The 27,497-nt window shown below is 41.1% G+C and overlaps 1 protein-coding gene across 7 annotated transcripts in view; it reads left to right on the forward strand.

Moving 5' to 3' along the window:
* TSPAN4 (tetraspanin 4) overlaps positions 1-27,497 on the forward strand; it is a 477,301-nt gene that overhangs the window by 268,572 nt on the left and 181,232 nt on the right. For 2 of the 7 annotated variants that reach the window (XM_030038293.2, XM_030038295.1), the window contains one exon: positions 8,971-9,062. The exons of the other annotated variants lie outside the window; for them this stretch is intronic. In XM_030038293.2, coding sequence (XP_029894153.1) covers positions 8,971-9,062 — 92 coding nt within the window. The remainder of the gene's footprint in view (positions 1-8,970; positions 9,063-27,497) is intronic. 7 annotated transcript variants of the gene reach the window in all.

The raw sequence follows: 27,497 nt of genomic DNA on the forward strand, positions 1-27,497 counted from the left end.
GCCCAACTTTAATGATGATCAGCCAGCACAGGGTGCAATACTTGGAATTAAACAACTTAAGTCTCTTATTTAAAACAGGCTTAGCACTTAGGAGCAAAGAACGTAATTGACTTAACAAATGACACTGTGGCAGGCCTACGGTGGGATTACAAAGCCTTTGCGTTAACTGCAGTTACACCAGCAAAATTGTGCTCGTGCCAAGAAAGCTTGTTTTGTTCAGAGGACTGGTGTAGGCTGTAATGGCAAAAAGTGCTTTTGCTAGTATTAGTTGTTCGCCCAGTAGGGGCTTTGGTGGAATAACATGCTGACAATTTTTTTTTTTAGCCCACAAGGCTTAAGAGTGGTGATGCTCTCTCTGTGCTGCCATCAGACAACACTGAACCCCAAGAGACCGAATGGAGCTGGGAAGAGGAAAGGCGAATGTTGCCTGAAGGAAATGAGATTTTATTGTTGCTCAGTGGTTGTAGGCTTTAAACTATGCAACAGTATGAGGAGGCACTACCATCTTAGCTGTGAGCAAGGTGCTTCCCTCAGGAATAGAAAGGAGGGGTGACAGCTTAATCTCTAGGGAAAGAGAGCAGCCAGCAGCTGCTGTGGCAAAATTAGGTAGTGGCTCCAGCTTGTTTTATATCTCCTCCTTCCTTCTTTAATTGCCAGTTGTTTTGCCCATGCTGTCTACACAATATTTAGAAGGGAGAGCACAGAGAAGGAGCTAGATTCTCAGTAAGTATGTTCATTCACTTCTCTACAAGCACCAAGACCAGGTACCTCTGTGCTGCTATGCTTGGAAGGTCTCATCTGATGGCTTCCTCCATAGGAAACAATCTCATGGGCGTCAAACCTTCTGAGGGGTTCTTCACCTCCCATGCTGTGGTCTCCCAGTAGTGGTACCTGCAATTTCTGGTCTTGTTGAAGTTCCTGTGACAACCTGGGAGTCAACCTAGTAGCAGCGAGGGTACAAGTCTCCTTGGGAAACAGCATACGTGAGCGTGTTTGGTTTTGTTGAGCATCTGGATTTTCCTCTAGGTCATCTTACCATAGAACATTTCTGTGACATTGCTGATGTTCTTTATTCCCTCAGTATTCACTGCTGGCTATTATGAAGGTATATACTGGGTGAGATGAACTTATGACTCTTTTACAAAACAGAGGTCCAGTTTGTCCTGAACCCCTTAACCAAGATGGTTTTTTGAATGCTTATCTTTCAATAAGAATTTTTTAACACCCCCCCCTCCACCCCCAACCCCAGTGAAAACTACACTTTTAGATATGGTTATTTGTGGCCATTTTATTACATTATTTTTTTCTGAGGTCCCTCTACAAATTGACCTTAAGTTATATCCTATCCACCACATTGCTGCTGGTAAACATTCATAAATGGACTGCCTTCATATTGGCCAATTGAACACTTGTGCTCTTGTTTTGTAAGTGATGTTCATCCAGGGTTGTAGCACAAATGGTTTACTTATGTCTGAAGAAATCTTTTCACTAATCCATTTGTGGCAGCCTGCGAAGGAGCTGAGGTGACAAGTTTGATACAATTTTCTGCCACAAAACATCTGGAACTCTGGATGTGAGTCGAGCTCCACTGCCACTTGCAATCTGTTACGAGCTCCCATCCTTGAAGACCAGAGTTTTTAACACATCCGCCATCTTTTGTACTTGTTATATCCATGCAGAATACTTGGTTGTTTTAGAATGACTTTTCAAACTAAAATAAAGAACCCAGAAATGGTCTAATCCATCCTGTATACACATGCTGCCACTACCAAAGGATACACTGAAGCATCTTTGGGCATGAAAAAGAAGGCATTGTTTTGTTGTTGTTCTAGTTTCAGCTGGGATAGAGTTAACTGTCTTCCTAGTAGCTGGTACGGTGCTATGTTTTGAGTTCAGTATGTGAAGAATGTTGATAACACTGATGTTTTCAGTTGCTGCTAGTAGTGTTTAGACTAAAGTCAAGGATTTTTCAGCTTCTCATGCCCAGCCAGCGAGAAAGCTGGAGGGGCACAAGAAGTTGGCACAGGACACAGCCAGGGCACCTGACCCAAACTGGCCAACGGGGTATTCCATACCATGGGACGTCACATCTAGTATAGGAACTGGGAAGTGGGGGCGGGGAATCGCCCCTCGGGGACTAGCGGGGTGTTGGTCGGCGGGTGGTAAGCAATTGCACTGTGCATCATTTGTACATTCCAATCCTTTCATTAGTGCTGTTGTCATTTTATTAGTGTTATCATTATCATTATTAATTACTTCTTTTCTGTTCTATTAAACCGTTCTTATCTCAACCTGTGGGTTTTGCTTCTTTTTCCCGATTTTCTCCCCCATCCCACTGGGTGGGGGGGGAAGTGAGTGAGCGGCTGCGTGGTGCTTAGTTGCTGGCTGGGGTTAAACCACGACAGTTGTTTATTCATAGGTCACTCCATGACCTCCAACCATGAGACTTTTTCACTTTTGTACCTTACTAGTACTTTTCTGATGTTTGCAAGCCCCAAATGTTGTAGCAATAACAGTCTGGTGCAGCTTTTTCGCTGGTCTTTCAGTGCAAAGAAAACCAGGAACAATTTGAGTGTGCATGAGTCCATTCACTGTAGCCCTATGTATTACAACCAGCAAGAGCTCATTTTCAGTTTTTTCTTGTTCCATATCTTTTGCCAGTGGTGGGATTCACTTTGTACTGTGGAGAACATGCTGATTGTATCTTATGCTGCTTTGGTGCCCTTGCCCTCCTCTCCCAGTGGCAGATGTGATAAAGGATCTCTATTTGCATCTTGCTTGGTGCGTTAGAGCTCAGTGTCACAGCGTGGAGCACTCTGGGATACTACTCCTCTGTAGTCAGGCTGTTGCCTTCCTGGTGCTCCTTACTACAGAAAGTTGAAACTAGAGCTATATATGATCACAATGTTTCTGGTAGCCGAAGTAAGAAGTGTCTAACGCTCCAGGCTAAACTCTTGTGTCCCTTTTCCATGTCAGCATCGCTGCGTTCTGCAAAGGCACATTAACATGGCAGCAAAACAACAGGCCTTTCAGGGGGATCATCTGGCAGCTAAAATTACTGCTCCAGTGCCACAGGGAGCTCTCAGGTTCAAATCAGAGGCAAAGAAACAGCATAGTGAGTTAGGATCTATTTATTTGAAATAAGCATAATTGAAATCCTATGTGTAATTTATGACAACTTCCCTTTGTATTCCTTGGGTAAATTCACTCAGGACCTGAAATATTTTTACCATACTCTTATCAATCTGTCTTTTTGAATATGCTCTTGTGTGTCAGTTACAACATGTATCCCTTCTCAGGCTCCAATCTCCATTTGTAAATAGGTTTTAGGTATATAATTCTTGGAGACAAATCAACTAACAATCACTGAAAAAAATGTCCTGTTCCTAAGGAGAGTGAATGTCTCCACTTATGGTACTGGTTAAATTGTAATCCTGAAAAAACACAGACTGGACAGTCCCATTTTGTAACACTGCTGACACTAAAGGGATGTTTCATTAGCCTAGAAAACCTTTGATGAAATTCTGGCATTTTTTAAGTATTTTAAGAATTTCTGACTGCCTTCATTTCTCAACAAATACTCCATAGGCTTTTCAAAATTAAGGAATAGGTCCTTCTTCAAGCACAGGTTTTGTTTTCCTTTGCTTTCTTAGCTGCCGGTACCTTCCTCTAAGATTCCACTCGCTCTCCAAAAAACTCCAAAAGTTGCAGAGAGTTGTTATTTTGTGGCTGGAACTTGGAAATACTTAATACTTTGTCACTGCAGTTGAAATTTCTCTCTCCAAAATAATACCCAACCCATTCAATTCCCAGCTTAGTATTTTTAGCACAAGCTTCTTACAGTTATGTGTCACCTTCTCTGTAATAGCAGTGTGGATTTCCCTGTGCATGTGTTAGGAGTGCTCCCTTTTGCAACCTAATCCATTTTAGTAACTTGATAATTCTGATGTGAAATTATGAAAACAGCGGAAGGCCCTTCATTTTAAATCTCACCCCTACTAGCTGGAGGAGTATCTATCTATCTAGTACTTTGTTGTCCCCTATGCTGTGCACTTGTACCCTATTTTCCATGGACTCCAAACAGAACCGGCCAACTAAGAAATCTGAAGTTCTCTGGCACGTTCTTCTTCAAACTGGTTGTACTTTTTCATGTCACACTATTTATTTGTAAAAGAACATAGTTTTCCTTTTTGTTTAATGAGGTTTTTACAAATTCTGTAAACATCGCCATTTTTCACAGTCTGTATGGGATTTACCTTTGACCCGGGGTTCATTTGGATTCTGAAATTGTTTGTGACACCAAAAGCATACCCTTGCATCGTTTGGTCCCTGGTGTGCTTTTGTTCAGGAAACATGCATGTGACGGTGGGCATATTTCAGTGATGATATTACAACTCCCTGGCATGTATGTAGGGTGAAAAGTTACTAAGGAGAAGAAAGAAAATGAAAGTTGAAAGCAGTAAGTGGTGTTGTACTGTATACCATTTGGTGTAGCATATGCACTTGCCCTCCATCATGTGGCCGAACAGCTGCACAAATGCTCCATCCTGCTGGTGAGATCTGAGCCAGACCTTGATGCTTTAGAGTCACATTTGATCCCATCAATACCTGGTTTTGTAGTGCTTCCCTTTGCTTACTGCTTGCGAGTTAATCCTCTTTGTGCATCATCCCGTTTTGTCCTAACTGGCAATGCTCTATTAATTTCTCTTACTCCAGCCACATGTTGAGGTTTGGGGTTCCCCCCCCCCCCCCCCCCCCCCCCCCTTTTATCATGTCTGTAAAAGTGAAAATGCTCTGTGGCCACACAGTGTCTGTGTGCTGGGGACTCTGTAGGATTCACACAGTCTTGGCACATGCTTTGCTGTCTGCTGGTATAATAGGAGCTGTTAGGATGCACAGCAAGTTATAGGCTTCAGTCCCCATTATGCTCAGTAAAACAGCCATCTTTCTCTCATCACACATATCATTAGCTATTATGTACTGTTTCAGTCGTTCAATAGAGGTGTCAAATCTTCCAAAATTACCAAACAGGTCCGTTTTCCCCAAACATCAGTTCAATTTAACCCTTTTTCTGACGACGTGGCAGGTTGCTCTCGGGTCCAGTGCTGTACACAGTAGTTGTAGTTTGGTTTTGGTTTTGGTTTTGTCCTTGCAGATACACCCTGCTTTGTTCTGTTCCCAAATTAGGCTTTCACCCCTATTGCCAAATGCTTTGTCCATTCTTTCTAAACAATGTTTCTAACGTGGGGAAGCTGCAGGGGCACAGTTGGTTTCCCAATAGCTGTGGCGTGTTAATTAGATGCAAACCTTTAAGCCTCAGCTACCCATGGACTTTGCTGCAAAGTTTATGTGGCTTCTGCTGCAGAAGATAGGGCAGGCAGTGCCAGAGGGCTCAGATGGTGCTTAAAAGCCTGTCACTGTGCTGCACTGGGTTGTCCAGCCTGTAGCTTCTGAGCCACAGGCGCAGGTGCCTTATAGTTTCTACTGCAGGGCTTGTCACGGGGCAGCAGGGATGCCAGCATTGCTAAAGTGGCTCTGGGACCCCTATAATACCCTCGGCTCAGCCCCAGCCTCCAAGGAAGCAGTGGGACCAGGTGGAAACCCGTGCCATTGCTGTGGAAGGTGGTATATGTGCTGTGGCTTTCAGGCTGGTGCCACATCCTTGTGCCAATCGATACTGATTCCTCCACACAGGCGATGGTAAGAAAGGAAGGAAACAGAGCCTCCCTGCAGTATTACAAGGATTCATAAGTGTCCTGGTTTCAGCTGGGATAGAGTTAATTGTCTTCCTAGTAGCTGGTATAGGGCTATGTTTTTGAGTTAGTTAGGTATGAGAAGAATGTTGATAACACACTGATGTTTTCAGTTGTTTCTAAGTAATGTTTAGTCTAAAGTCAAGGATTTTTCAGCTTCTCATGCCCAGCCAGCAAGAAGGCTGGAGGGGCACAAGAAGTTGGCACAGGACACAGCCAGGGCAGCTGGCCCAAAGTGGCCAAAGGGATATTCCATACCATGTGACGTCCCATCTAGTATATAAACTGGGGAATGAGGGTGGGGGATCGCTGCTCAGGGACTCACTAGGCGTCAATCGGGGGGTGGTGAGCAATTGCACTGTGCATCACTTGTATATTCTAATCCTTTTATTATTACTGCTGTCATTTTATTAGTGCTATCATTATCATTTTTAGTTTCTTCTTTTTATATTCTATTAAACCGTTCTTATCATCTCAACCTGTGGGTTTTGCTTCTTTTTCCCGATTTTCTCCCCCATCCCACTGGGTGGGGGGGGAGTGAATGAGCGACTGCATGGTGCTTAGTTGCTGGCTGGGGTTAAGCCACAAAAAGAAAGTAAAGCAGGGCTTTATAAAAGGCACAGTAAGAAGCTTTTACAAGGTTATCAAAGCCTTAGATGCATGTTCTGAGATCTCCAGAGCCTTCCAAAAGACTTACAAAAACTTTGTTGTGACATTTCAGTGCTGCTTCTGACTTTGTCCTGAGCTGGAAAAGGAGATGCTTAAAAACCAATGAACTCTAGGAAACAATAATTGGGTGTTCACCCCAGACATGTTTTGTGTGGAATGTAGAATCATTTGTTTTATCTGAACGGTTTCATTGCTGCATGCATATGTGTGTGCATGTGTATGAGAGAGTGAGATAACTGAGTTTTTGTGAGTGGGTGTTCAATTTTGGCTAACAAGATCCTATTTCACTTAGAATTTGGAATAACAAGTGACAGCTGTGGGACTTAAAGATGTATCGGGTTTGGAAGTTATAATGATGTTACACCAGAATAGTAGGTGTACATATTGGACAGGCGTATTTTGTTCTAGGGGGGAAAATATACATCAAGTTATATGAATATTTAGGGATATTAAGAGAAAATCATATCAATTTCCTTGAAATAAATAGTACAAGATAAGAGATAAGAGTTGCAAGAGATGCTGTGTATATAAGAGGGATCCAATACAAAATAATTACTTTACCAAGATCCATAGATCATGGAATAGAAAGTCTCAGTAGACTTTTTTGGCAGGTTACCTGTTAGGGAAGGAATTCACAAACCAGGCTATTTACTTACTGTGGAACTATATTTGAAACTCTTTTTGATAAAACAGATTATCCTTAACATTACTGGGGAAGTCTCAAAAGATTTTAAATAAACAATTTCCTTCTACTATCCAATTAAAAACAATACCCAAGACATGGGAATAAATACTTTTGTTCTCAGAAAACCGCTTGAGCAATATCATCAAAGAAAATCCTTGTTTCTATATAGTTGCTTTAAAATCAATACGGTGAGCTCAGTCTAGGCCTCTGCACCGCCAGCATCACTGCATTTGCTTGTGCTGCAGGACCTGATGCTCGTCTCCCTCGCTGGAGAGGCATTTAGCTTGCGTCAGATAGCTTAACTGCATGTCATTAGGTGTGAAAGTGTAAAATTGTCTTGTCTGATACAGATGTTGGTTTTGAAAAAGTTGAAGGGGGATTAAATAAAAACGAAATACTGTAATATTTTAGACTGGCTTTACTTGTAGGATTTTCTTAATTTACTTAAAATTGAAGACATGATTTTAAAAAATTTCTTCTATATAAAATGTGAAAATATTCAGCAGAGCAGAAGTTTTAATCTTTTGGAAAACAACATCCCCTTACAAACTCAGTTATCTAATAGCAGCCGTTCCAGGCTATTAGGTGGTTAATAGGTGTGCTAGAAGAGAAAATACATTGTCAAATGTTACAGCTGGAAGTGAATTCTGAAAGAGTTGTGCTTTTGGGTCTATGACATTTAGAGTGTATAGTTATATACACATGGTAGGAGGAAGGAAAAAAAGAGGATGTTTGAAGAGCCTGTGTGCTGCTTAGCTTTTTCAAGAAGTGTCCACTACTTAGCCATTAATTACTATATAATTTGTATGATTGGGAATGACTTGAGTCATCTGTACTGGGGAGATTTTCTGATACTGACAGTTTTGAGCCTGGTGTGTTCAAAAGGAGTACTATGACTTAAATATCCATGTCCTGTTGAATTTCCATTATAGCATCTTTTAGGTCCTTTGAAGTTTTACTCCAAGTCTCTCTCCTCAGACTCTTCAGTCAGTTACAACTTCTTCCAATCTCTACCCCCTACTTCTGTCTGCAGAAGAGGAGAGGAGCTTTGCCCTTGAACAAGGCATCTGTGACATGGATCCAAGAAAGCAGGTCCTCACCTCTCATCCTCCAGACTCATGTGATTCTCTTAGCAAATGTCAAGACTGAGCAGAATTGTTAACCATGTCATGTGTGGTGTCATATAATCCAGGATTTACATAAAAGGCAGAAGGCTGAAGTAATTTCAGTAGTCTTAGATGCTCTGCTTCTAGTTGTCTGATCAAGTCCTTTTTTCCAAGTGAGGGAAGCCCTAAGAATGGCACAGCAAGACTGAGTTTTCTTGTAGCGCTGTGATAACCTTTATATTGGGTTTGTGTGGCAAGGTTTTGGTAGCAGAGGAGCCAGGGTTAATCCACCACAACCTTTTAGCAGACTGCATTTAATTTTCAGCTTCTACCTCTGTTGCTACTGCTGCACCTCATACTGGGGTTGTTTTTTGGAAAACTAGAAAATAGGCTCTGCTTAAAAAACAGCTGCAGAGGGTTTGGGCTTCTTGTGTCTTGAATAATTTGGGTAACTTTTATGATCTGAGAAGAATAGATCTGCAATTTTACAAAATGACCTACAATGGAGAAATACCACTTTTGTACTGCTTCTGTGGGTGCTGCTGGGCTGGCAGGCTTCCATATACCCCTCCACATGTCCCTGCTTTGGGACTTTCCCTTTCTTGCTCTTCTGCCTCTGCTGGCAATTTATTCTGTCTCTGGAGTTACCCATGCAGGTACACACTGGTGGGTTCATTCTTTGGATGAATGTTGCAATTGTGTAGATAGTGTTGACAGGGATTTTCTGGTTTTCTTTTTTTTTACTTCATTTGTATAGACTGTACTTTCCTGAGTCTTCAGAAGAAGAACCTGGGGCCATTGAACCAGAGGACCTGTGTATCCCCAAGAGGATTCTGTCACCAAGGAAGTGTTAGTAATGAGCTGTCTCTTAAGTCTTCCACTCTGCCCTGGTTGTTTGTCTCGGTAATTGGTAGGTGCACTCCTCTAGGAAGCCCTAAACTTGCTGTCTGCTTCTTTTGAAAATGTTATTAATTAAGCAGGATGTTGTATTATTGGCTTGAACTTTATAGCTGCCCTTGACACTCCAGAGGGTTTGTGCAGTGATCTAGATATTGTTTATATATGGCAGTCTTTTTTAATTACCTTTGATCCTAAGTTTTTAACAGTTCCTTCTAATCTACGACCTGTAAGCCTGACAGAAGGATCATACAACTGGGAGAGTTTAATTCTGGTATCAGGCAGAGCTGAATAAGCTATTAAAAATGTTTACTCATGAGTTATTTGATCAAATTCATAAAATGTGAAAGCAGCTTTACAGAAACAATGTAAAAATGTAGCATAAATTTAGAAATCTCTGCCCTTGCTGCCCCCACTTCAAATTGACTGTTTCAGAGGAGCACATGCCTGTTAAATAGCATGACAGAGGGACAGAGGCAGCAGCACTGTCGTATTTGGTGCAAGTCTCTAACAAATGCTTAATTTTGATCTTTTAGCAGCATTTGATGTTAATAGACTGCAAGGTGCTTTTTTTTCCTGCAAGTTAAAGTGGTTGGTGATGTGCCTGGGGCTGCTTCCATCCCCCCCTTCTATGTGATTTGTGTAATTTTTAGCAGCTATAGGTCACTTGGTTGTGAAAGGCTTGTCTTCAAAGAGTTAAACATGCCAGTTCTTGTGGAGCATTCTTCCTGCTTCTTTTAGTGAGATCGTGTCTGGGTGGAAGTGCCATGGAGAGGACTGTGATACCAAACCTTGCTCTTTTAGTTGCACATGTGATGAATCTGTTGATTACTGAGAAATTATGTCACTAGCTAGGGCTGCTGGAGAGACACCCTCTTGCTATCACTCGTTGCCCAAAGAAATTGTGGGTAGCAGGAAGATCTCGTGCATGTACAGACATATGTGTTGAGGCAGTGAGGGAGGACAAGAGCACTGAGGACCTGTATGAGAATTTGCATTCACAGTCAGAAAGTGTAACTTTCATTTGTATGTCTTACAAAGCACTGTTCTTATTTATCATTTCCAAACCTGTCATCAACAGTACTTATCACAGCTCTTGCCTGCACGGCGATTTCCTCTCGACAGATCTTTAAGCAGCACAAGTGCTGCTGCTGCAGTCTGCTTGGATCCCTTGATTCTGTGAATTTCCTTGATTCTGTGTCTTTTACCCAGCATTTTCCATATTGACTTCAGCTTCTCCTTATCTTCTTTAGGGAAAAGATCCTAAGGAAGGTTTGCTACTGACACTGCCTCTGCAGAAGTGGTCACCCATCTCAATGTCTCCCTTCTCTTTGTCTGGATGAATTGATTTAAACATTTCCTCTGGATGGTTTTATTGCAACTGATTTTTATTATTGTTATTATCATCATTCTGAAACCACATCAGCTATATCCTCAGGCTTTTTCCTTTTATTTATTTGGTATTCATTTTTCATCACACAAGCATTACTGCACTTGATCAGACAAGCATTATCTAATCCGAAGCCCATGCCAGACACCTCAGGAAAAGGTGCTGAAAACCTAAAATGGGCAATTATTCCAGGTAATTTATGATTGACTTATCTGGGGATGTTAAGACCATGTATATAAAGCCCAGAATGGTGTTTCAGTTCTGTTGAAACCAGTGTGAGAAGCTCCACAGGCCCCAGTAAGATGAGGATTTTGTTGACCATTTGTACCAGCTCTGGAGGTTAAGATAGTAGTTTTTTTAGAAGACACGTACTCCTATAGCTTGGAGACTTTGTAGCATTATAGTTTTGAAGATACAGTTCCCTCTGTTCGGTCAATACAATACTATCTTGGTAGGTTACAGGGATCTTTCAGTGGAGTAACCTTCCCAGTGGTTATGACCTGATTTGTCCTTCTGGAATGGCATCCCATCGATTTTTGTTCACTCTGCCATGCTCAGGAAGTGCCTCTTTTGTCAAAGCCCTCTTTTACTGGCAGGTATTCAGACTCATCTGTTTTAGCACTTGAGCTTCTCATATTGGTATACAGGCCCTTATTGCTTCTATTTCTGGGCTTGTGCCTTTTTTGCATCCCCCCCCCCCCCCCCCTTTTTTTTTTTTTATTCTTTTTTTCAATTCAATACCTGTAATACCCCGAAAGTATCCAAAATGTACTTCTTCCATTTTGGTCTGTTTTTCCTGGAGTTCACTCATGGGTATTCTGTCCTTGTCTTCAGTTATCTCTTGATTATTGGCTCAAAATTTTAGAAATTGTCTTGTCTTTAACATTGTGCAGTAGGGAAAGTTTTGGCAAACAGGACAGTCTACCCATAAACCCATTCAAATATCTTACCAACTTGGCCCTTAAAAGTGAGCACTCGCCTGTGCTAGGAGGAGTTTTATCAACCCCTTAATGAATGCCTGTTTTGCTGGTATACACAGGAACTAGTGCCTCAGTTATCTGGCAGAAGCATCCTTCAGTTGGTATAATCAATTGCTACATTCCTCACCTTCAGACTAATCAGACCTGATTTGATATAAACCCCATGTGTCTGGAGTCTAAATCCAGGATGCACATGAGAGGTCAGGGAAGATTGTCCACAGTGGGTCTGATTAGCACATGCTTTTTTTAGCTTGGTCAGCAGTCCTGATTTTGTAACGGGGGTCGTGATTGATGTATTGTAGTTCCTTACGTGTAAGAGAGCTAGTCCACGCAGGCTTTTATTGTCAGACTTTCCCTGCTATCATCAGATGTGGTTTCACTAAATGTGCTCAGTTAGTGAAAGATGCTGGGTATTAAAATACGTTTAAGCAATGTTTATGTTCAACTCTGCAAAATCCAAAGACAGTTCCTTATGTTTGCCTTTTCCTTTCCCACATCTCCACCTTTATTAAATATCACTGATACGTGTCTATTCAGGAAGTAGCAATTAGGTACCTTTATCTGGTAAGGCAACAAGCTCCTGATCAACAAAATGCTGCACGTCTGCGAAATTCCAGGTCATGCAAGGACTGCCAGCCCATGATGCTCCCGTGGTGCTGTTTGCTGCCTGCTCGCATGGGGGGATGCAAGGGCTGCTTTCCTGTGGCAGCTGACAGTCCACATCACATCTCAGTCTGTAATGAAACTGTGTGTCACAGAGCACAGGAGTGTTGCAAAGGGTCCCCAAAATTTTGCAGGACAGACAACCCGAGGTGGCAGAGCTGCCTGCAGCCACAACAGGCTGAATAAAAGGGAAGCCCCAGACTCCTTCTTTCTTGCTGCTCTTCCACAAAAGTGATTCCATCTTCTAAGAAGCCCTGGTGTTGTCTTCAGCTGTTTCTTATATCTGTGTTCCCATTACAGTGAGACTGTGTGTCACTCAACAAACTGAAATACTGTAGTCTTATAATTGGTTATAGAGAAAAAATGAACAAGCTTTTTTTTTCATAGAAGTCCCTAATGAAGAAATTGCATTGCCAAAAACTAATCTGTGGGGTTTTTTTCTTTTCTTTGTTTGTTTTTATTTTTTCCCAACTTTATCAATCACTCTAATAAAGGTTGATATTTTTTCTTACATTCTTGCCCCAGTTACGTCCTTATGCTATCATGACTACATTTTAGTATAGTAATACCTCTACTTCTGCATAGATACATAAGTTTCCCCGCAACGTAATTTTCCTAAATTGAAGCCCCCCTCCCTGGGGACTCATCCAGGTTTGCCAGAAACATGTTTGGCAGCATCCTGGAGAAGGACTCTCATTTTCCCTAGATTACTGCCTGAAGTATGACGTAAGAAAAACCTTGCAGATGCTTTGTGCATTAAATAAAGAGCTTTTCCCATGAATTTAAATCTCCTATAGCTTACTTTTTATGATTCAGTAGTGAGTTATATTTGCTTTATATTTTGTAATTAGAGGGCAGAACAGATGGCAAACCCTCTGTTTAAAGTGAAGTGTACTGAGTAACCCACAGTGCTGGGTGCTTTGTATCTTGCTAACCAGAATTCGGAGAAACGTTGTGCTCACTTTTCTCAACCTTGCTCCGAGAGCTTTACGTGGAAACAATGTTAGCAGAAACATTCACCAAATCTCACTTAATAGCAGCACCATTTCTGCTGCTACTCAGGCCAGCAAACTAAATCTGGTTTAGAGTAGCTGGGGAGGATGTCGGGAAACATCAAATACCATGAGCAGAGGCATCCTTATAAGACAGACACTATAAAGTGTCCAGTTTGGCAGCTGGGGAACAAATACAATCATTAGAAGTGAAGGCTTTGGCCAAAATATGAGACCAGCTTAGAAGAGTTCAAAGATTCTTAAGTGAGAGTCTTTTAGTAAAAGAAGGATCTTGATCCTTGATGAATTTCAGTATACAGTACAGCTTGATGACTTCAGTATCCTTGTATCTTTCAATGACATAACAGAATTTTTCATTCCTTTTGTGTTGCTGTGTTGATTTATTTCATGGAATAGGTGCAGGCAGGACTCCATTTCAGGTGTAGGTAAGCTGAGACTTGCCCTGCTTCAGAAAATTGTTAGGAAGCTTCTATTAATGAAATATTTGCTTTTACTTCTGCAGAGAAAGTGTAACAGAGCTGGTAGGGTGTTGGACGCTGCAATACCTTGCCTTTGCTTTTTGGAAGAGGTGCCAGATGAACACTCATTCCAGAGATGTAGGTACATTCCTTTTCAGGGTAAGCAGGAGCAAAGAAGTGGGAAAAGGCGGTGAAAACGTGTGATTTAGAGTTCCTTGGTGTTGACTTTTTGAGATTCCTTTCCCTTATCAACCATTTAGAAGAGAGTTTATCTGATGTTGGCTGTAGGTCTGGACAGTTGTAGGCACTAGCTGGCAGGTAGGAATTATTACCAAAGATGCTTCTGCGTTCAGAGTTTACCTATGGGATAAAATAAAGGCCAGTTCAAAGCTCTTCTTTCTCCGCCTCTTTGAATTCTTCTTCTTTTTTTTTTTTTTTTCCTGCCCTAACATTTATCTGGCTGTTTCACCATCATCCATCTATTCCCCTGCCTATGTGCTGCATCTTTTTAGCAGCAGTTGTGGTCTGTGAAGTCTATATAGTATCATGATGAGAATTCAGAACGAACCAGTGCTATTCTGTACTCTCCCCCCCCCCCCCCCCCCCCCCCCCGCTTCTTCTCCTTCATTAATTTCTCGTTCGTTTTCTTCTTTTTTTCTGCCAGTGTTTCTTTTGCATCCAATTTTCCATTTTGCATCTAAGCTGGTCCTGCTTTGAGCAGGGAGTTGGACCTGGTGACAATCTGTATCATTCTCTTCACTGAAAAGCATCCTTTAAATTGCAGAGTCCACCACCAGCATTGCTAATCATAATGCTTTTATGTGGAAATACCCACATTTTCATGTCACTGTGTGGTGGTCCTATTAAAAGACAAAGCCCTCCATACCTGGAATTTGTCTTATACCTAGGTGACATCTTGGATTAACAACAATAACGTTAGTTTGATGCTATGCATCAGCCTTTACTTCATAACAGTATTTGTATGTCTGTGGTTAAAATTTAGGCCTTTGGTGCACGATTGAATTACCATGTCAGCTGAGTGCTGATGATAGTCTACATATACACTTATAATCCGTGATATATTTGAGGTAACTCTGCTTAGCTTCAGTCATAATGAAAAATTCATGTTTCTTGAAGTTACTGGTGCTGAAAGCACACAGGCAGTGTCACAGCAGATGAATTGACAAGTAGTAACCATTTAAACCAAGGAAATCTTATTGTGGGTTGAGACCTTAGTTCAAAGGTACTGGGTTATGTATTCTGAATCGAGCAGGGTGAGGCTTTGAGTGACCAAATTTCTGTGGATAGATATTATTTTTCTTATCTGCATTGAATAGTGCTGTGTTCAGTTGGTAGCCTTACTGATTTTTGTGATTTTGTTTCTAGTGTGATTTACTAATCTATGTGAAAATGCATCAGAATCTGGTCTGATAAACAGAGGACAGCAGCAGAGGCTTCCCTTCTCTGCCACCCCCCTCCCGCCCTTGAGTTCAAGACTGATGGCACTTTCAGTAAAGTGCCATCAAAGTAAAATATTTGCTGTGTTTAAGATTGCAGTTCTTCCAGAGAATCTTTACTCAAACTGCTTGGTCTTGTTACCGTAAAGCCCTGAGCCACTTACTTAATATGCATTTTTAGTGAAAAATCTGCCCCTGAACACACTTAGCCTTGGACAGAAAGCTTCAAGAAACTCATAAAGGCAAGTAGATGTGGCTTGGAAGCTAGGTGACATACTCCATAATCCCATCCCTTACAAAGCTTCAGTAAAAACGTCCCAGTTGTATTACCGTGTTCACAAATTGTACTGCTACTGCCAGGCAAATATACTTCTCCCCAGCAATCTTGTGCTTATTATCCTCTTTTTTCTTTTTTTTTTTTTTTTTTTTTACTTTTTTTGGGGGGGGGGGGGGAAGGAGGGGCAGCAAGGGGAAAAGGTTGTAGCAGCATTTCAGTCTGACATTCATGCAGCTGTAAGAACTGTGTTTTGTCAACTGCTCTCTGAGCTCCACTCTTTTTACATAACAGATTCTCAGGTTAAGAGAAGCTGGGGGAACAGAAGAGTGTTTCAATGATTAATACCACTGCTGGGCACCAGGATGTCAGATTGCTGCTGCAAAAGAGATAAAAAAAAAAGAGATTGAGGCCAATTTTCTGCTGGATGCCCAAAGGAGAGAAAGCCAGTTTTTTAAAGGTGTTGAGGAACCAAAATATAAAGTAGGTATCTTTATGTCTGCATGTATCTTTAGGTGCATAATTATTTTCAGATAAGCAACCCCTTTCTACTCTTGAAAGATGCTTATTATCCTATAGTGATTACAGAGTTAAGTAATACTTTTAACTTCAAAGAAATCTGTTCCTTTTTTATGGTGAGGAATCAGCAAGGAAAAAATCCCTGTTATTGTAGAAGTAGGCAAAAAATCCTCATATGTGAATGAGTGTGAGGAGCCAAATCCCTAGCAATATGCACAGCTGTAGTGGTCTTGAAAGCAGTGATGCTCTGCTCTGAATTAGGTGTGAAGGCTCTCATGCACAATGCGAGGAAAATGATGAGGCCTATTTAAAATGGCATCTTGCAGGAGTACACCACCTGTGTTTTCAGTGTTTATCTGTGAGAGCGCAGATGACTAAGAGATGGAAATGGACTTCCATGCTCAAACCTTCTTCCTATAAAAGCACATTTCTGCAGTATGAAGTGGTTAAAGAAGTTGGAAGTGACTTTTATTGATGTCTTCTATTTTTAACAAGTAATCGGAACCAATTTATTCTCCTTGATAGGGTAGTGTATAAGAAAGCAGAGAAGAGGCAGCCTAGGGGGTTGTGAAGCGTCTTACTAAGGATGTTTCCCCTGATATCCCAAACATAATTTATTTAACTGTTTGGGGTGGTGTTTCTATTTCCCTTCCTTCACTTCATTTTGTTAAAGGCATGCTATTAAATATTGCTACTGATCTGGATGCTGTTAGGATCAAAAGTATTGTAGGCTACAAGAATGTGATTACGACTTCATCCTGTAAGAGTTTTCTGTGACACCGTTCTCTAAGGCTGCTGTTCCTGGGAGGTTGATCTAACTTCCAGGACAGGAAATCTATACAGGTGACAAATACTCAAATGACTCTTCAAGGTGTTTATGTAGGAGTATGATGCCTTCCAATTGCTTAATTAACCAGTGAACACCTGTAGACACCCTGGTGTTTTCTGCCAGTTGGAAACTATTCATGGATGGGAGAAAGAAAATGGCTTGTACTGCAGTTTTGCATGGATCTGGAAGGTGTGGGGCTGCTCAGCTCTCTAGAGGAAAGGCACTGTTCTCTGCTTCATTACATTCATTAAACTTCATTACAGATCTTAAGTGTCTGCAGCAATGCTAGGGAATCAATACTGCTCTGTGTTTCCTCTGCAAGAGTCATTTTCTGAGCTCTAGTGCACTCTGTGGTACCACTGACCTAATCCAAAAAGGGTAAGAGATACTTAATCCAAGAGCTGCTTTATCTTTGTTGCTCCCCACTAATCATGAAGGCCAAGTTCACTCTCAGGTTAAAGATCGAGCTTAAAGACAATTTCTCTGGGAATCCAGCCATTTCAAAGAATTGATTTCACCTGCCCTTCCAGAACCCTGGGCTTCGCCTGGGCACAGCTATCCTTCAACCCTGGCAGAATTCCTCCTCCTCCTCCTCTCCAGCCTTACCTCTCATTGCAAAGCTCTTAGTTTCTATGATAAATAGCACTGCCCACATGCTCAAGTTTTCCCCTGTCTGTCTAATAAGCAATCACTTATTGCTGATGACAGAAAACTGCCTACAGAAATCGATAGCTGATATGCGGCAGCCCTCTCTTCAGGTGAAGGCAGCAGTGAATACAGATGAGGAGAGCAAGTCCCTTGATATGAAGAGGATTTACAGCCTATATTCATGTGGCTAGAAAAGAAAGGGCTTAGGAAAAGCTGATATTTGGGGTGAAAAGATGGGATTGTGGATTTCAGTGTCAGTAGGTGTAAGGGCTAAACAAATAAGGCAGTGTAGATTTGAATATGTAACCACCTAGCATGTGACACTCAATGTTTTATTTAGGAAATTGTTACAGAGGAGTTGGCATCAGTCTTCTAGGGTCTAGGTGTATGTGAGGGTATGGGTTTGGGTAAGGATTCTGGGGCAAGCGCTGGAATGAATTCAAGAGGCACTTGCTTTCTTAGCACAGCTGGCATGGTGTCTGTGGATGTGAACCTTGGAGAGTACAACACTACTTGTTCCTGGTGTTACACATGAGTTCAGGTTCTAGGTGGTTGTAATGATCTGGTCTGACCTTTAAGAATAAGTCTCTGTGTGCTCACTGAAATAACTGTTTAAGATACTGGTCAGCCAGTGTAGAAGGGGAGGGGAGCTAGAAAGCAGTGTTCCCCTCTGATAGAATTGTTTCTATTGATACTTTGATGCCATCGGATTATTTCCATCTGGTTGAATGTTTGTTATTGTGGAGGAAAAAACTTTAAATCTCCACACAAAGATGCATTCAAGCCTGCTACTTTTTTAGCTCACACACTAATTCCCTTATTCCTCCGAACTGACCCTGTCATGGTTTGACATTGTTGGATTTTCTTTTCCCAATAATTCTTCTCTCTCCTCCTCTCTAAGCCATTTCCTCTCTACTTATCCTGCTGTAAAACTTCATTGTTCCCTTAGATTGTGATTGACTCTCTTGCAGCAAGGTGATTTACAACACTTAGCAATGAGCGTGTTATATAAAAATTAATTGTATTCTGTTCTACTGTCTGGATTGGGTGGGTTTTTTTGGTTTACTTCCAACTTTACATTCTTCCTTCACCTTCTAACCTATTCTATTGTACAGAAATAAATACTAGTATGAGTGCATATTATCCACTCCAGATAAGATCCTGTGGACTTTATTGTGGACTCTGGCAAACTATTTATTTGTTCTGTGCAGTGTGGATTGATTTTGTTCTTGTCTCCTAGATTTTTCCTTGACTTAGGGATCAATCTAATCGCTAACTTTTCTGGTACTCTGTTCAGTTTTTCTCCAGTTCTCTGATTATATCTGATTGGGGCATTGTTTACAGTGACACACTGTAATTTCATACTTTTTTTTTTTTTTTTTCCCCCTCCTGAGATACAGCATAATTTCCTGTGAGGTCTTCACAAGTGATTGCCATGCTGTGAGCCAATAATTCATCTGGAAATAAGAATACCCTGGGGCTTCTTTAATGCATATTAATGCATATTTTAACCAACAGAAGGTCTCATGACATACCAAGAATTTCACTAAAATTTCATCATCTCTATCTTAGATTTTGATTTGTTCTTGTTGGTTAGAGAGATTGGCATGTAAATATTTTCAAGTCCCTTGAAAGCACTTTTCCTCTGTGATATTACCAATGAATGTACTTTGAATTACCTTGCGGTAACTGGAAGCAGTTGGGACTGCTCTGCCAGATTACACAGGCTCTTTAAAAACTGTACTGCATAGTTTAAATGCATGGGGTCTTCTCCTTTACCTGGCTGTGCAGTTTCAGGGAATGGGGAAGATCACAATGACTGTATTTTACTTTATGGCCCACACCATTCAGTGCAGGGCTTCTCTGAGCATCTCTTCAATGGCATAAAGCAGCTAGAGCAGAAATATGTTTCCTCCTCCTTTAGGCCATGCCTGGCTTTCAGGTGACAAAACAGCAGATATGGTGCAGATCATTGCAAATTATCCTCCTATCTTTTTCCTTTTTAAATTATATACAAAACTTTGTCAAGAATGTTTTTGGTTTTGTTTGCATTGTGCTTAAAGCAGTGGGGTTTCATTCTTGGTTGGTCCTCAAGCACTACTGTAATGATCCTGATTATTAGGAATAGTAAGATCTAAAAAAGCTAAGCCTCATCAAAAGCCAGTTAAAGGAATTGGAAGGAAGCTGACTTAATTACCTTTACAGCAGGCCCTTCTCCAAGTCTGCCTATCTACTTAAATAAGAAGTGGTAGGGAAAAGCACTTACAGATTATTTTGTTCTTTTCTCTCTTTTGTTTTGGCCACCATTTGCAAGTGCCTACCTGTCCCAGCTGTCTGTTTTCTCATTGCCACCTCCTCTCAGTACGATTTACGAACCACACACAAACTTGCAGGAGGTTGTTTTACCTTTCTTTTCCCCCCCGCTGAAACCCTGCAAGTAAAGGCAATGTACACTATATTCTCCTTCCTTTACATGGTCCTTCCCAAGTGCACAGTGAATACTTCAAAGACAATTGTTTCACTTAATTGATTTTTCATATATTCTAGAACTGCTGGAACAAGTACATTAAGGTTTTGATCCTGCAATCAATAAAACTAGTTGTGTGCTTGCACACTTCCATAGAACCCAGAACTATCAGGGCCGGTGAGAGAGCATCTTCTCTGCCAGCAGGAAGGAAGGATTCTGTTTCTTGCACTGAAGTCTCAAGGAAGTTATTTTGGGACCTAGTGTTGCACCACTCATTTCAAGGATTTTTCTCAAATGCTTCAGTGGATGCACAATTACACATAGCCTTTAGATTCCGTTTTCCTGCACTTCAGAAATCACTTACACCTTTTAGTGCTTCCCATTATGACAGTACAGTTCTCCTAAATAGTGAAAAAGGGCATGAGTGGGCATTTGGGGATCCTTACCAGCTCTTGAAGACCTTATGATCTCATTTTAAATGAGATAGATTACATTTTAATATTAGGCATTTTTTGGAGTAGGATTATTACAGGAGTGGGCTCATTTGGTGGAGGTAGGCTCATTTGGTGGAGGTACACATTTTCATGGTACCAGTGGGATGACATTTTTGTCCGCTGTGACAGTTTTGCTTGCAAAATTGTATTCCTAATGTCTTTGTCATCAGAATTCAGCTAGGAGTTGTCAGAAATTTGTAAGGCAGAAAGAAGATCCGCTCACTCTGAGAGCACTATATTTAGTTGTGCATTAATGCATGTAATGAATGAAGACTTGTTTGCATCTGTGAGGTAAACAGAGAAGCTTCGAAGATGTGCATGGAGCAAGCATATGGAATTGCTTATCAAGAGTTAAGTCCTGTTATTTTCAGTGAGGCTCATGCAGTAAATTACCTGCCAGCGTAAAGCAGATTATTTGATCCTCCCAAAGCATGCAATGTGTCTTTCTAGATGTGAGAGTAGAAAAACAGAGCTCCAGGTGAATATCCTCCACACAAAACCAGAGACTGGCAAGTTTCTATTGTTGATAGCAAATTGACTATTCTCATCAATATTTGCCTCTATCAGAGAAAAACATGTTTCCAGTATTTCACATGCTGACCTTTTAGTGGATGTATGCGCAATCTCTGTGTGGTGTTCAAATTGTCGTCACTGACTGGATCCTTAGAAAAAAGTATTTGAGAAAGAGCATTTGGTTGACATCAATAAGAGTTAGTGTATTTTACAGTCCTACAGTACTGCCTCTTGCAGTGTCTTTGGCTGAATGAAGTAGCTATCGTGCTATCATATCGCATAACAAGAGTTTTCTACTCGCAGCTCTCACGATTTTCAACACTCGAAATTAATCACACTGGGTAAAACACTGTTGTAGATGATTTGAGAAACAGCTGAATGAAACCAGAACTCTCTTAAAAATGCATTGATTAGGTTGGCCAAGATCTGCTTCACCTTAGTGACTACAGAGAGAACATCCCTAACAGAAATGGGAAAAAAAAGCCTTTTAAGTTTTTGGAATAGCAGGTTCAAAAGGATTGACTTGTGGAAGGTGATGGTGATATGCAACCCTGGAAGGCACTGAGCAAGAAGGTTGTGCCAGGGCAGTGTGCACCACTGTCTAGTACTTCAGCAGAAGGAGGTAGGATGGCAAAGACCTTTTTCACATGAAGAGAGCAAGCCTCATCTAACTGCTTTGAGACAAGAAATTATGTTGCTTTCGGAGACTTATTGGTGGAATCTAATTAAGCTACTGCAGAAAAGGAGCTAAAAAATTCCCCTTAAGTGGATTTTTTTTCCTGGCAATTTGATATGAAATCAGGGGACTAGGAACAGATGATTAGGTTTTTTTTTTTGGTTTAGTTTTAAGAGATTAGGAACTACAAAATGCATAATACAGACTTTTGGCATCATTAGCAATTCCTTCAGCTTTATTTTCCCTGTCACTCTGTAATGAGTAATGAACTAAGCTGGTATTAAAGCAAGCTTAACAAGCTATTGCTTTTTAAATTGCAAGTCTCCCAATATGTCCCTCTCCTTATTATTAATTTTAAATAACTCTCATTTTTGTTGCTGCCTTTCTGTTCCTTGTGAATTTTGCATAACGTTTGTATTCACATACCTTCAGTCCTCCCAGCAAAGATGGAGTGATTAGGCTCTCTGTTACCAGCTTCCAGGACATAAGAACAAAAGACATTCCCAGGCAATGAAAGGTCAGAAAAAGTATGATCAAAGTCAGAAGTCTGCTTTAGAGGCAAGATAGTCTGTGAAATTCACTACTGCATTGAAGTTGCTGAAATTCCTGAAAGGCACTCAAAATTTCATGTCTATTAACAACATTTGTAATTGAGCTGCTGAAAATAGTGGTGAGAGTAAGCCTGAAGTTTATCTTCCTTGAAAGCTATCTCTGGCCACTTGTTTGTAAGGAGGCTGGGGTTGAATCACTGGTCCTGTTCAACTGGCATTTCCATCCAGCTCAAAAAGGGTTTTATTGATGAATAATGCAGATTATTGAGGTCAAAAGACATTCTGGCGTGTGAAGAACTTAACATAGTTTGATCAAAGAAGGTGTGGCAAGTGTAGGACAATGAGGAATGCAATCTCATGTGCTCCTATTTTCCATTTCCCATAAAATAAGAACAGATGATGTCCAGGAAAGGTGGAGGATCACTTTTTCAATGATAAAGGAAAATACTTGGAAATTAACCTTCTTGCGCTTGTTATCTTAATGAAGATAGAAAAACCATTTCTAAATGTGAAATTTGGGATCCTGTGTTCCTCTTTTTTTTTCCAAAGACTTTGGCACTGAGGATACTTAGGTTTCTTGATTCTCTTCAATTGCTGAGTGTCCTGCACATAATAAAAACCTAAATCTTAATGTGTTAAGAATTAAAACACTTACGAGGTTTGGAAGGTGGTTGCTATGTGGAATATATTATTTCACTGTGTGCTCTAGAATTTACTCTGCCTTCTCTGAAGCATCTGCCCCCGTCGGAGATAAGTTACATGAATAGGTGAATTGCTGGTCTAATTTGAAATTTTCCTATCTAAAAATATAGTAAAGCTAGCAGTGTGAAAAAAATGTCTTTCTATAAATACAAAATGAATTAAAGGCCAAGATTTTAAAAACAAGTGATTTTTGGATGCTTCTGTTCTGTTGTGCTTAACCTGTGAGCCTCCTTTGAAGGGCATTGATGTCTCAAAAATAAGACACTTGTATCTTGAATGTTGTGTAAAGTTCTGGTGCCTCTCATCTCAAAAAGCCTAGAACAACTGTAAAACATGCTGTGAAGGGAGATGGGAGGATCCGAGCTAGGGAATGGCTTCTAGATGATGGGTAGTTAAACAGAGTCGATCAGTCTAGGAAACAGGTGGCTGAGGATGGACTTGACAGATTTTGTAAGCATAAAATTAAGGGTTGCATGGAAAAGGGCAAGTAAGGAACAGTTTCTTGAAGAATATGTGGCTAAGTCTGTGGATGTTGTTGCTACAGGACATACTGTGGGCAGCATGAGTTCAAAAATGAGAAGATCAGGAATAAAACCTATTAAAGGCTCTGAAATATCAAGACACTTCAGACGCAGGAAGTGCCCAAGAGCTGGAGCCTGAGGCAGGGCTCTGGGGACGTGTTCCTGTATGCTGCCTCTGTCCTTGAACTTTTTCTTTCCTCTGGTGTAGGATGTGGTTAGAGATTCACCACTGTTCCGGATGGAAACTTGTTCTGACTTGATGTAACCATTTCTGAGTAAAATATTGGCTCTCACCTCCTGAGAAAGAGGCTGTGTAAAACCATCTCCATTTAGGCACAAAAAAATAGATGGTTTCAAATCTCTCTTTGCATTTCAGGCCATAAAATGCCAGATTTCAGAGCATTAATTGTAAAGAATGTAAAGAATATCACCTTGCTCTGTGCCTGACCCCAGGAATATGGGATAGCTTGTAGATTAAGGTATTATTTGCTGCAGGCACAAGGATTGGAATTTAGCCATTATTTGAGTAAAAGAGACTACTTTTATGCCAAGTGACAGTGTTAGGTGAGTGATGCCATCTTATTTCTTGATATGAGTGTAAGTGTAATCCCATCTAAATATGGTTCTACATGATAGAGCTTAACAATTTCAGAGAGGAGTCATTACAGACGATCAAGTAAATAGAATGTATTTAGAAAGGAAAAAAGCCCACGAGCTTTAATAGTTATTTACCTGAAGGCTTAGTGCATGTAGGCAGAGGAGTGGTTATCCTGTCAGACTACTTATGTACCTGTCAGAGTGTTTTCTGCTCCACAGTATACATATTTATACAATCAGACCGAAGACTTAAATGCAAAGGAGCTATTGCTGGCTGTGATATGTATGTGCTCTCTGATGACAGCAATATCTTCTGAAATAGAAAAGCGATTCCTTTAAAATATGCAAGGCACAAACTTGTTTTGTCTTCACACCTTTAGACAAACACGAAAAAGAAGAGGTGGGAAGAGGAGAGGGAGGGTTACTGTAGTTCTTCCAGGGAGAGCTCCCAGCTCTATTCAGCCTGGTTTGCCCTCAGGCTAATGGAGCTTTCCCTGTGTAGCATCCAGGAGCCAAAATGGTTGGGAGAGTCAGTCTGTCAGCATTGCCTGCTCAGGAGATGGACCCTTGGACTGTCATCTTACTCAAGGTATCTGGTTCCTTCAAATGTCACTTTTTAAGATGGGCAGGGTAGCAGAAAGTGTTTCACATGTTCCCAGGCATTTTGTCTTGGGGTTCAGTTGTTGGCCTTTCACTCCGTTAGGAGGGTTATGCCCGTGCAACACAGTACCTGCTTGTGTTAGAAGCAGACTCCATGGATGGAGCAGATCAGTTTAGAGTTTTTTTTTTTTATGCATTGCAGCATCACTGAGGTGTCTCAGCTGAAATTGGTACAGCACAAACACTTAGGAAGAGAATTTCTGCCCAGAAAAATGTAAAAAGGCAAGAAAAGTTAAAAAGGGGGTTTCCCTCGCAGGGAACTGAGCCCCGTGAGGTTAAATAACTTGCCTAAGTGTCAAACAGCGAGCATGTTCCAAAGACAGCTTTAATACAAGATTTGAGTGCGATGAAAAAGCAAGTGCTTGTTTGATGTTTGCTGCTGGGTGTAGGCAAAGTAACCTCGCTACAGCTGAACCACTTACATTAGAGATCTAAGCACCAGCATCGATCCCAAAGGCTCTAAGCAGTGCTTGGCCTGGTACCTCTCCTTGCATCATTCTTCTGCACTTTCCTTAGGTCATTTGACAGGTTGATATGACTCACAGTCTCTGCTCAGAAGAACCTGAAGTGGTAGGAAGAGTTGTAAATCTGCACTGAGGATTGTCAGCAGGGTTGTATTTACAGCCCTGCACAAACACTTCTCCATGTTCCATCTGGGTACAGCAACTCTGTCTGGTCTCAAACTTTGGAGAGCACTTAAATTCATTCCCATAGAGAAAAATATGCAAATGAGAAACAAGAAAAAGCATCTACTTATCCATAAATAAAGTCAATGGGGATCATTAGTAATAACAATGTGGCTTTGAAGTTGCTGTGATGCTGGCAGAGGCAACCTCTTAGTTTCCAACCTGGATCAGAGTGGATCCGAAGGCATGGGGCTGCACTGTGGGGTGTCAGTGACAGCAATCTGTTGTGTCGCTGCCTGGGCAGTGTAGCTGAAAAAAGCAGCCTTAGAGGCGCACATACTGTGTCCAAACTGGCTTCTGCCACTTTTACCACCTGCCACTGTTTCCTGTTATTGCACAGGTGTGTTGATATTTGTGTTTATCGACTTTCTGTCCAGATATTTAGATATTGGTACAGTCTCCCTTCAGTGCTGCTATCTCTGATGAGTTACGTGCTATATTTCAAAGATTTTTAAAGCCAGAGAATATATATTTTAAAGTGTGGTTTTGATCAGGGAAGTGACTAAGTAAAAATAACTCCATCCTTATTTCAGAATGGTTCCCTAGTGTATTTTCAAGACATTTGATTATTTTGACAAATACAAGTCTTTATGCTGCTTCTCCCTGCAGACTTTGTAAAACTATGGAAGAGTGGCCTGCAGTCTTTTCTGCCTAGAGCATCTGCTACTTTAACTCGTAGGCACAGCCCTGAATATGCAATTCAGCGTCTTTATTACCTGTGCTGCTGTTAGAGACAGGAGAAATGTAGCATGATTTTTCCAATCTCAAAATGAGATTTCTGAACTGTCAGGGGAGAGAAAGCCCATCACTGAGTTGTAAACTGAGCAATAACAGAATGAATGCAGTCTCTCTGCTGTCACTTCTTTATAAACTGATTGCTCCGGTGGTGGGCCTGTTGATGCTCACAGGGTTCAGCATGGACCCACATCAGAAGATAAGGGCAAGAGGTACATCTTATCAGAGCAGAGCAGTGCATAAAATATGCATCTGTGGTGAACAATTTGCTTCTTCCTCCATGTGTTATCTTCTCGCTCCTGTCACAGAGGCTGGTATTTCTGTGCCTTATGAAGTCTTGTGCTTCTGGAGAATGAGCATCCGTGTCCAGCGGTTATACTGACAGTAAGCAGAGCAGGAGACTCTATACTGTACTCTTTTTTCACTCCTACCACATACTGCTCAGGCATGCTGAGACTTAGCTGCTGCATTGCTGATTTGAGATGGAGCTGAAATGTAAAATCGTAGTTTCACCCTGGATTTCAAGCCCCAGGAACTCAAGAGTCCCTTGATGAAGGGTTTTGTTTCAGATCCTTGCGCAGATGTGATACAGCTGTAATGTCCAAATGGTTTCTGGGTCTGAGTCTTGGCATGGCCCTTCTGCCAGTCTGTGAGCACGAAGGCAGTTGTCTCCTGTTGGCAGCAAACTTGGATCCAAAACTTCCTGGAACTAATAACAAGTGCTCATTTAATGTGTCTCTGGTAACAGAAGCTTGTTTTTGGGGGTTTGGGGATTTTTTTTTGTTTTGTTTTTCTCTACTGATTTAGCAAGTTGCTTCTGAAAATTTTGCAGGGGCTGGAGGAAAGGCAGGGCTGTGAATCCTAGTGTGGATGGAGCTAACTCAACACTAACTGAAAGTGCAAACCAGGGCAAAATGCTGTGAAGTTGATATGGAGAGGAGCTGTTTGTTTTAATTTTACCTACCGTGTTACCCCTAGACTCTGAACTCTGAAGCTGGTTGGCAACTTGTTCATCAGCATTTGGAGATAATATGGAGAGAATCCATGCCTCTTGCACCATCTGAACTCCCTCCTAAGAACCGTTTGCTAGAGCAGGTGAGGAATGGGTTTTTGTTCTCATGAGCAGTCTCAATATAGATCAAACAGCTTTTCGTTTACATTTTCTTTCCTATGGTTTTCTTTTGGAAGAGGTGTGGGTAAAGAGGTTTTTTGTTAAAAAAGGAAGCTTTTAGGGTTTGTTTAGACTGTGGCTTAGTGCTTTGCTGTATTAAGATACAAACTAGTAATGAAATCTCCTATACAATTTTGCTACCTTCCTCATATAGATGGACACTACTGTCCTAATACTCTTGTATCTATATGGTTGTGAACATAAAGCCACTTCAGACAATTACCGGAACAGAAGTTCCATCAAGCTGAGATGCATGCTCCTTATTTAACAGACATTTAGTCCTTTAGGGACTCTGACTGTGTCCTAATGCAGGGATTTGGAAATCTTTTTCTGGGAGGAGGTTTCCGGGTCTCAGCATTTAGATGACACTTAATTCCCTGTAG

Source organism: Aquila chrysaetos, chromosome 16 (assembly GCF_900496995.4).
Source record: "Aquila chrysaetos chrysaetos chromosome 16, bAquChr1.4, whole genome shotgun sequence".
NCBI lineage: Eukaryota > Metazoa > Chordata > Aves > Accipitriformes > Accipitridae > Aquila > Aquila chrysaetos.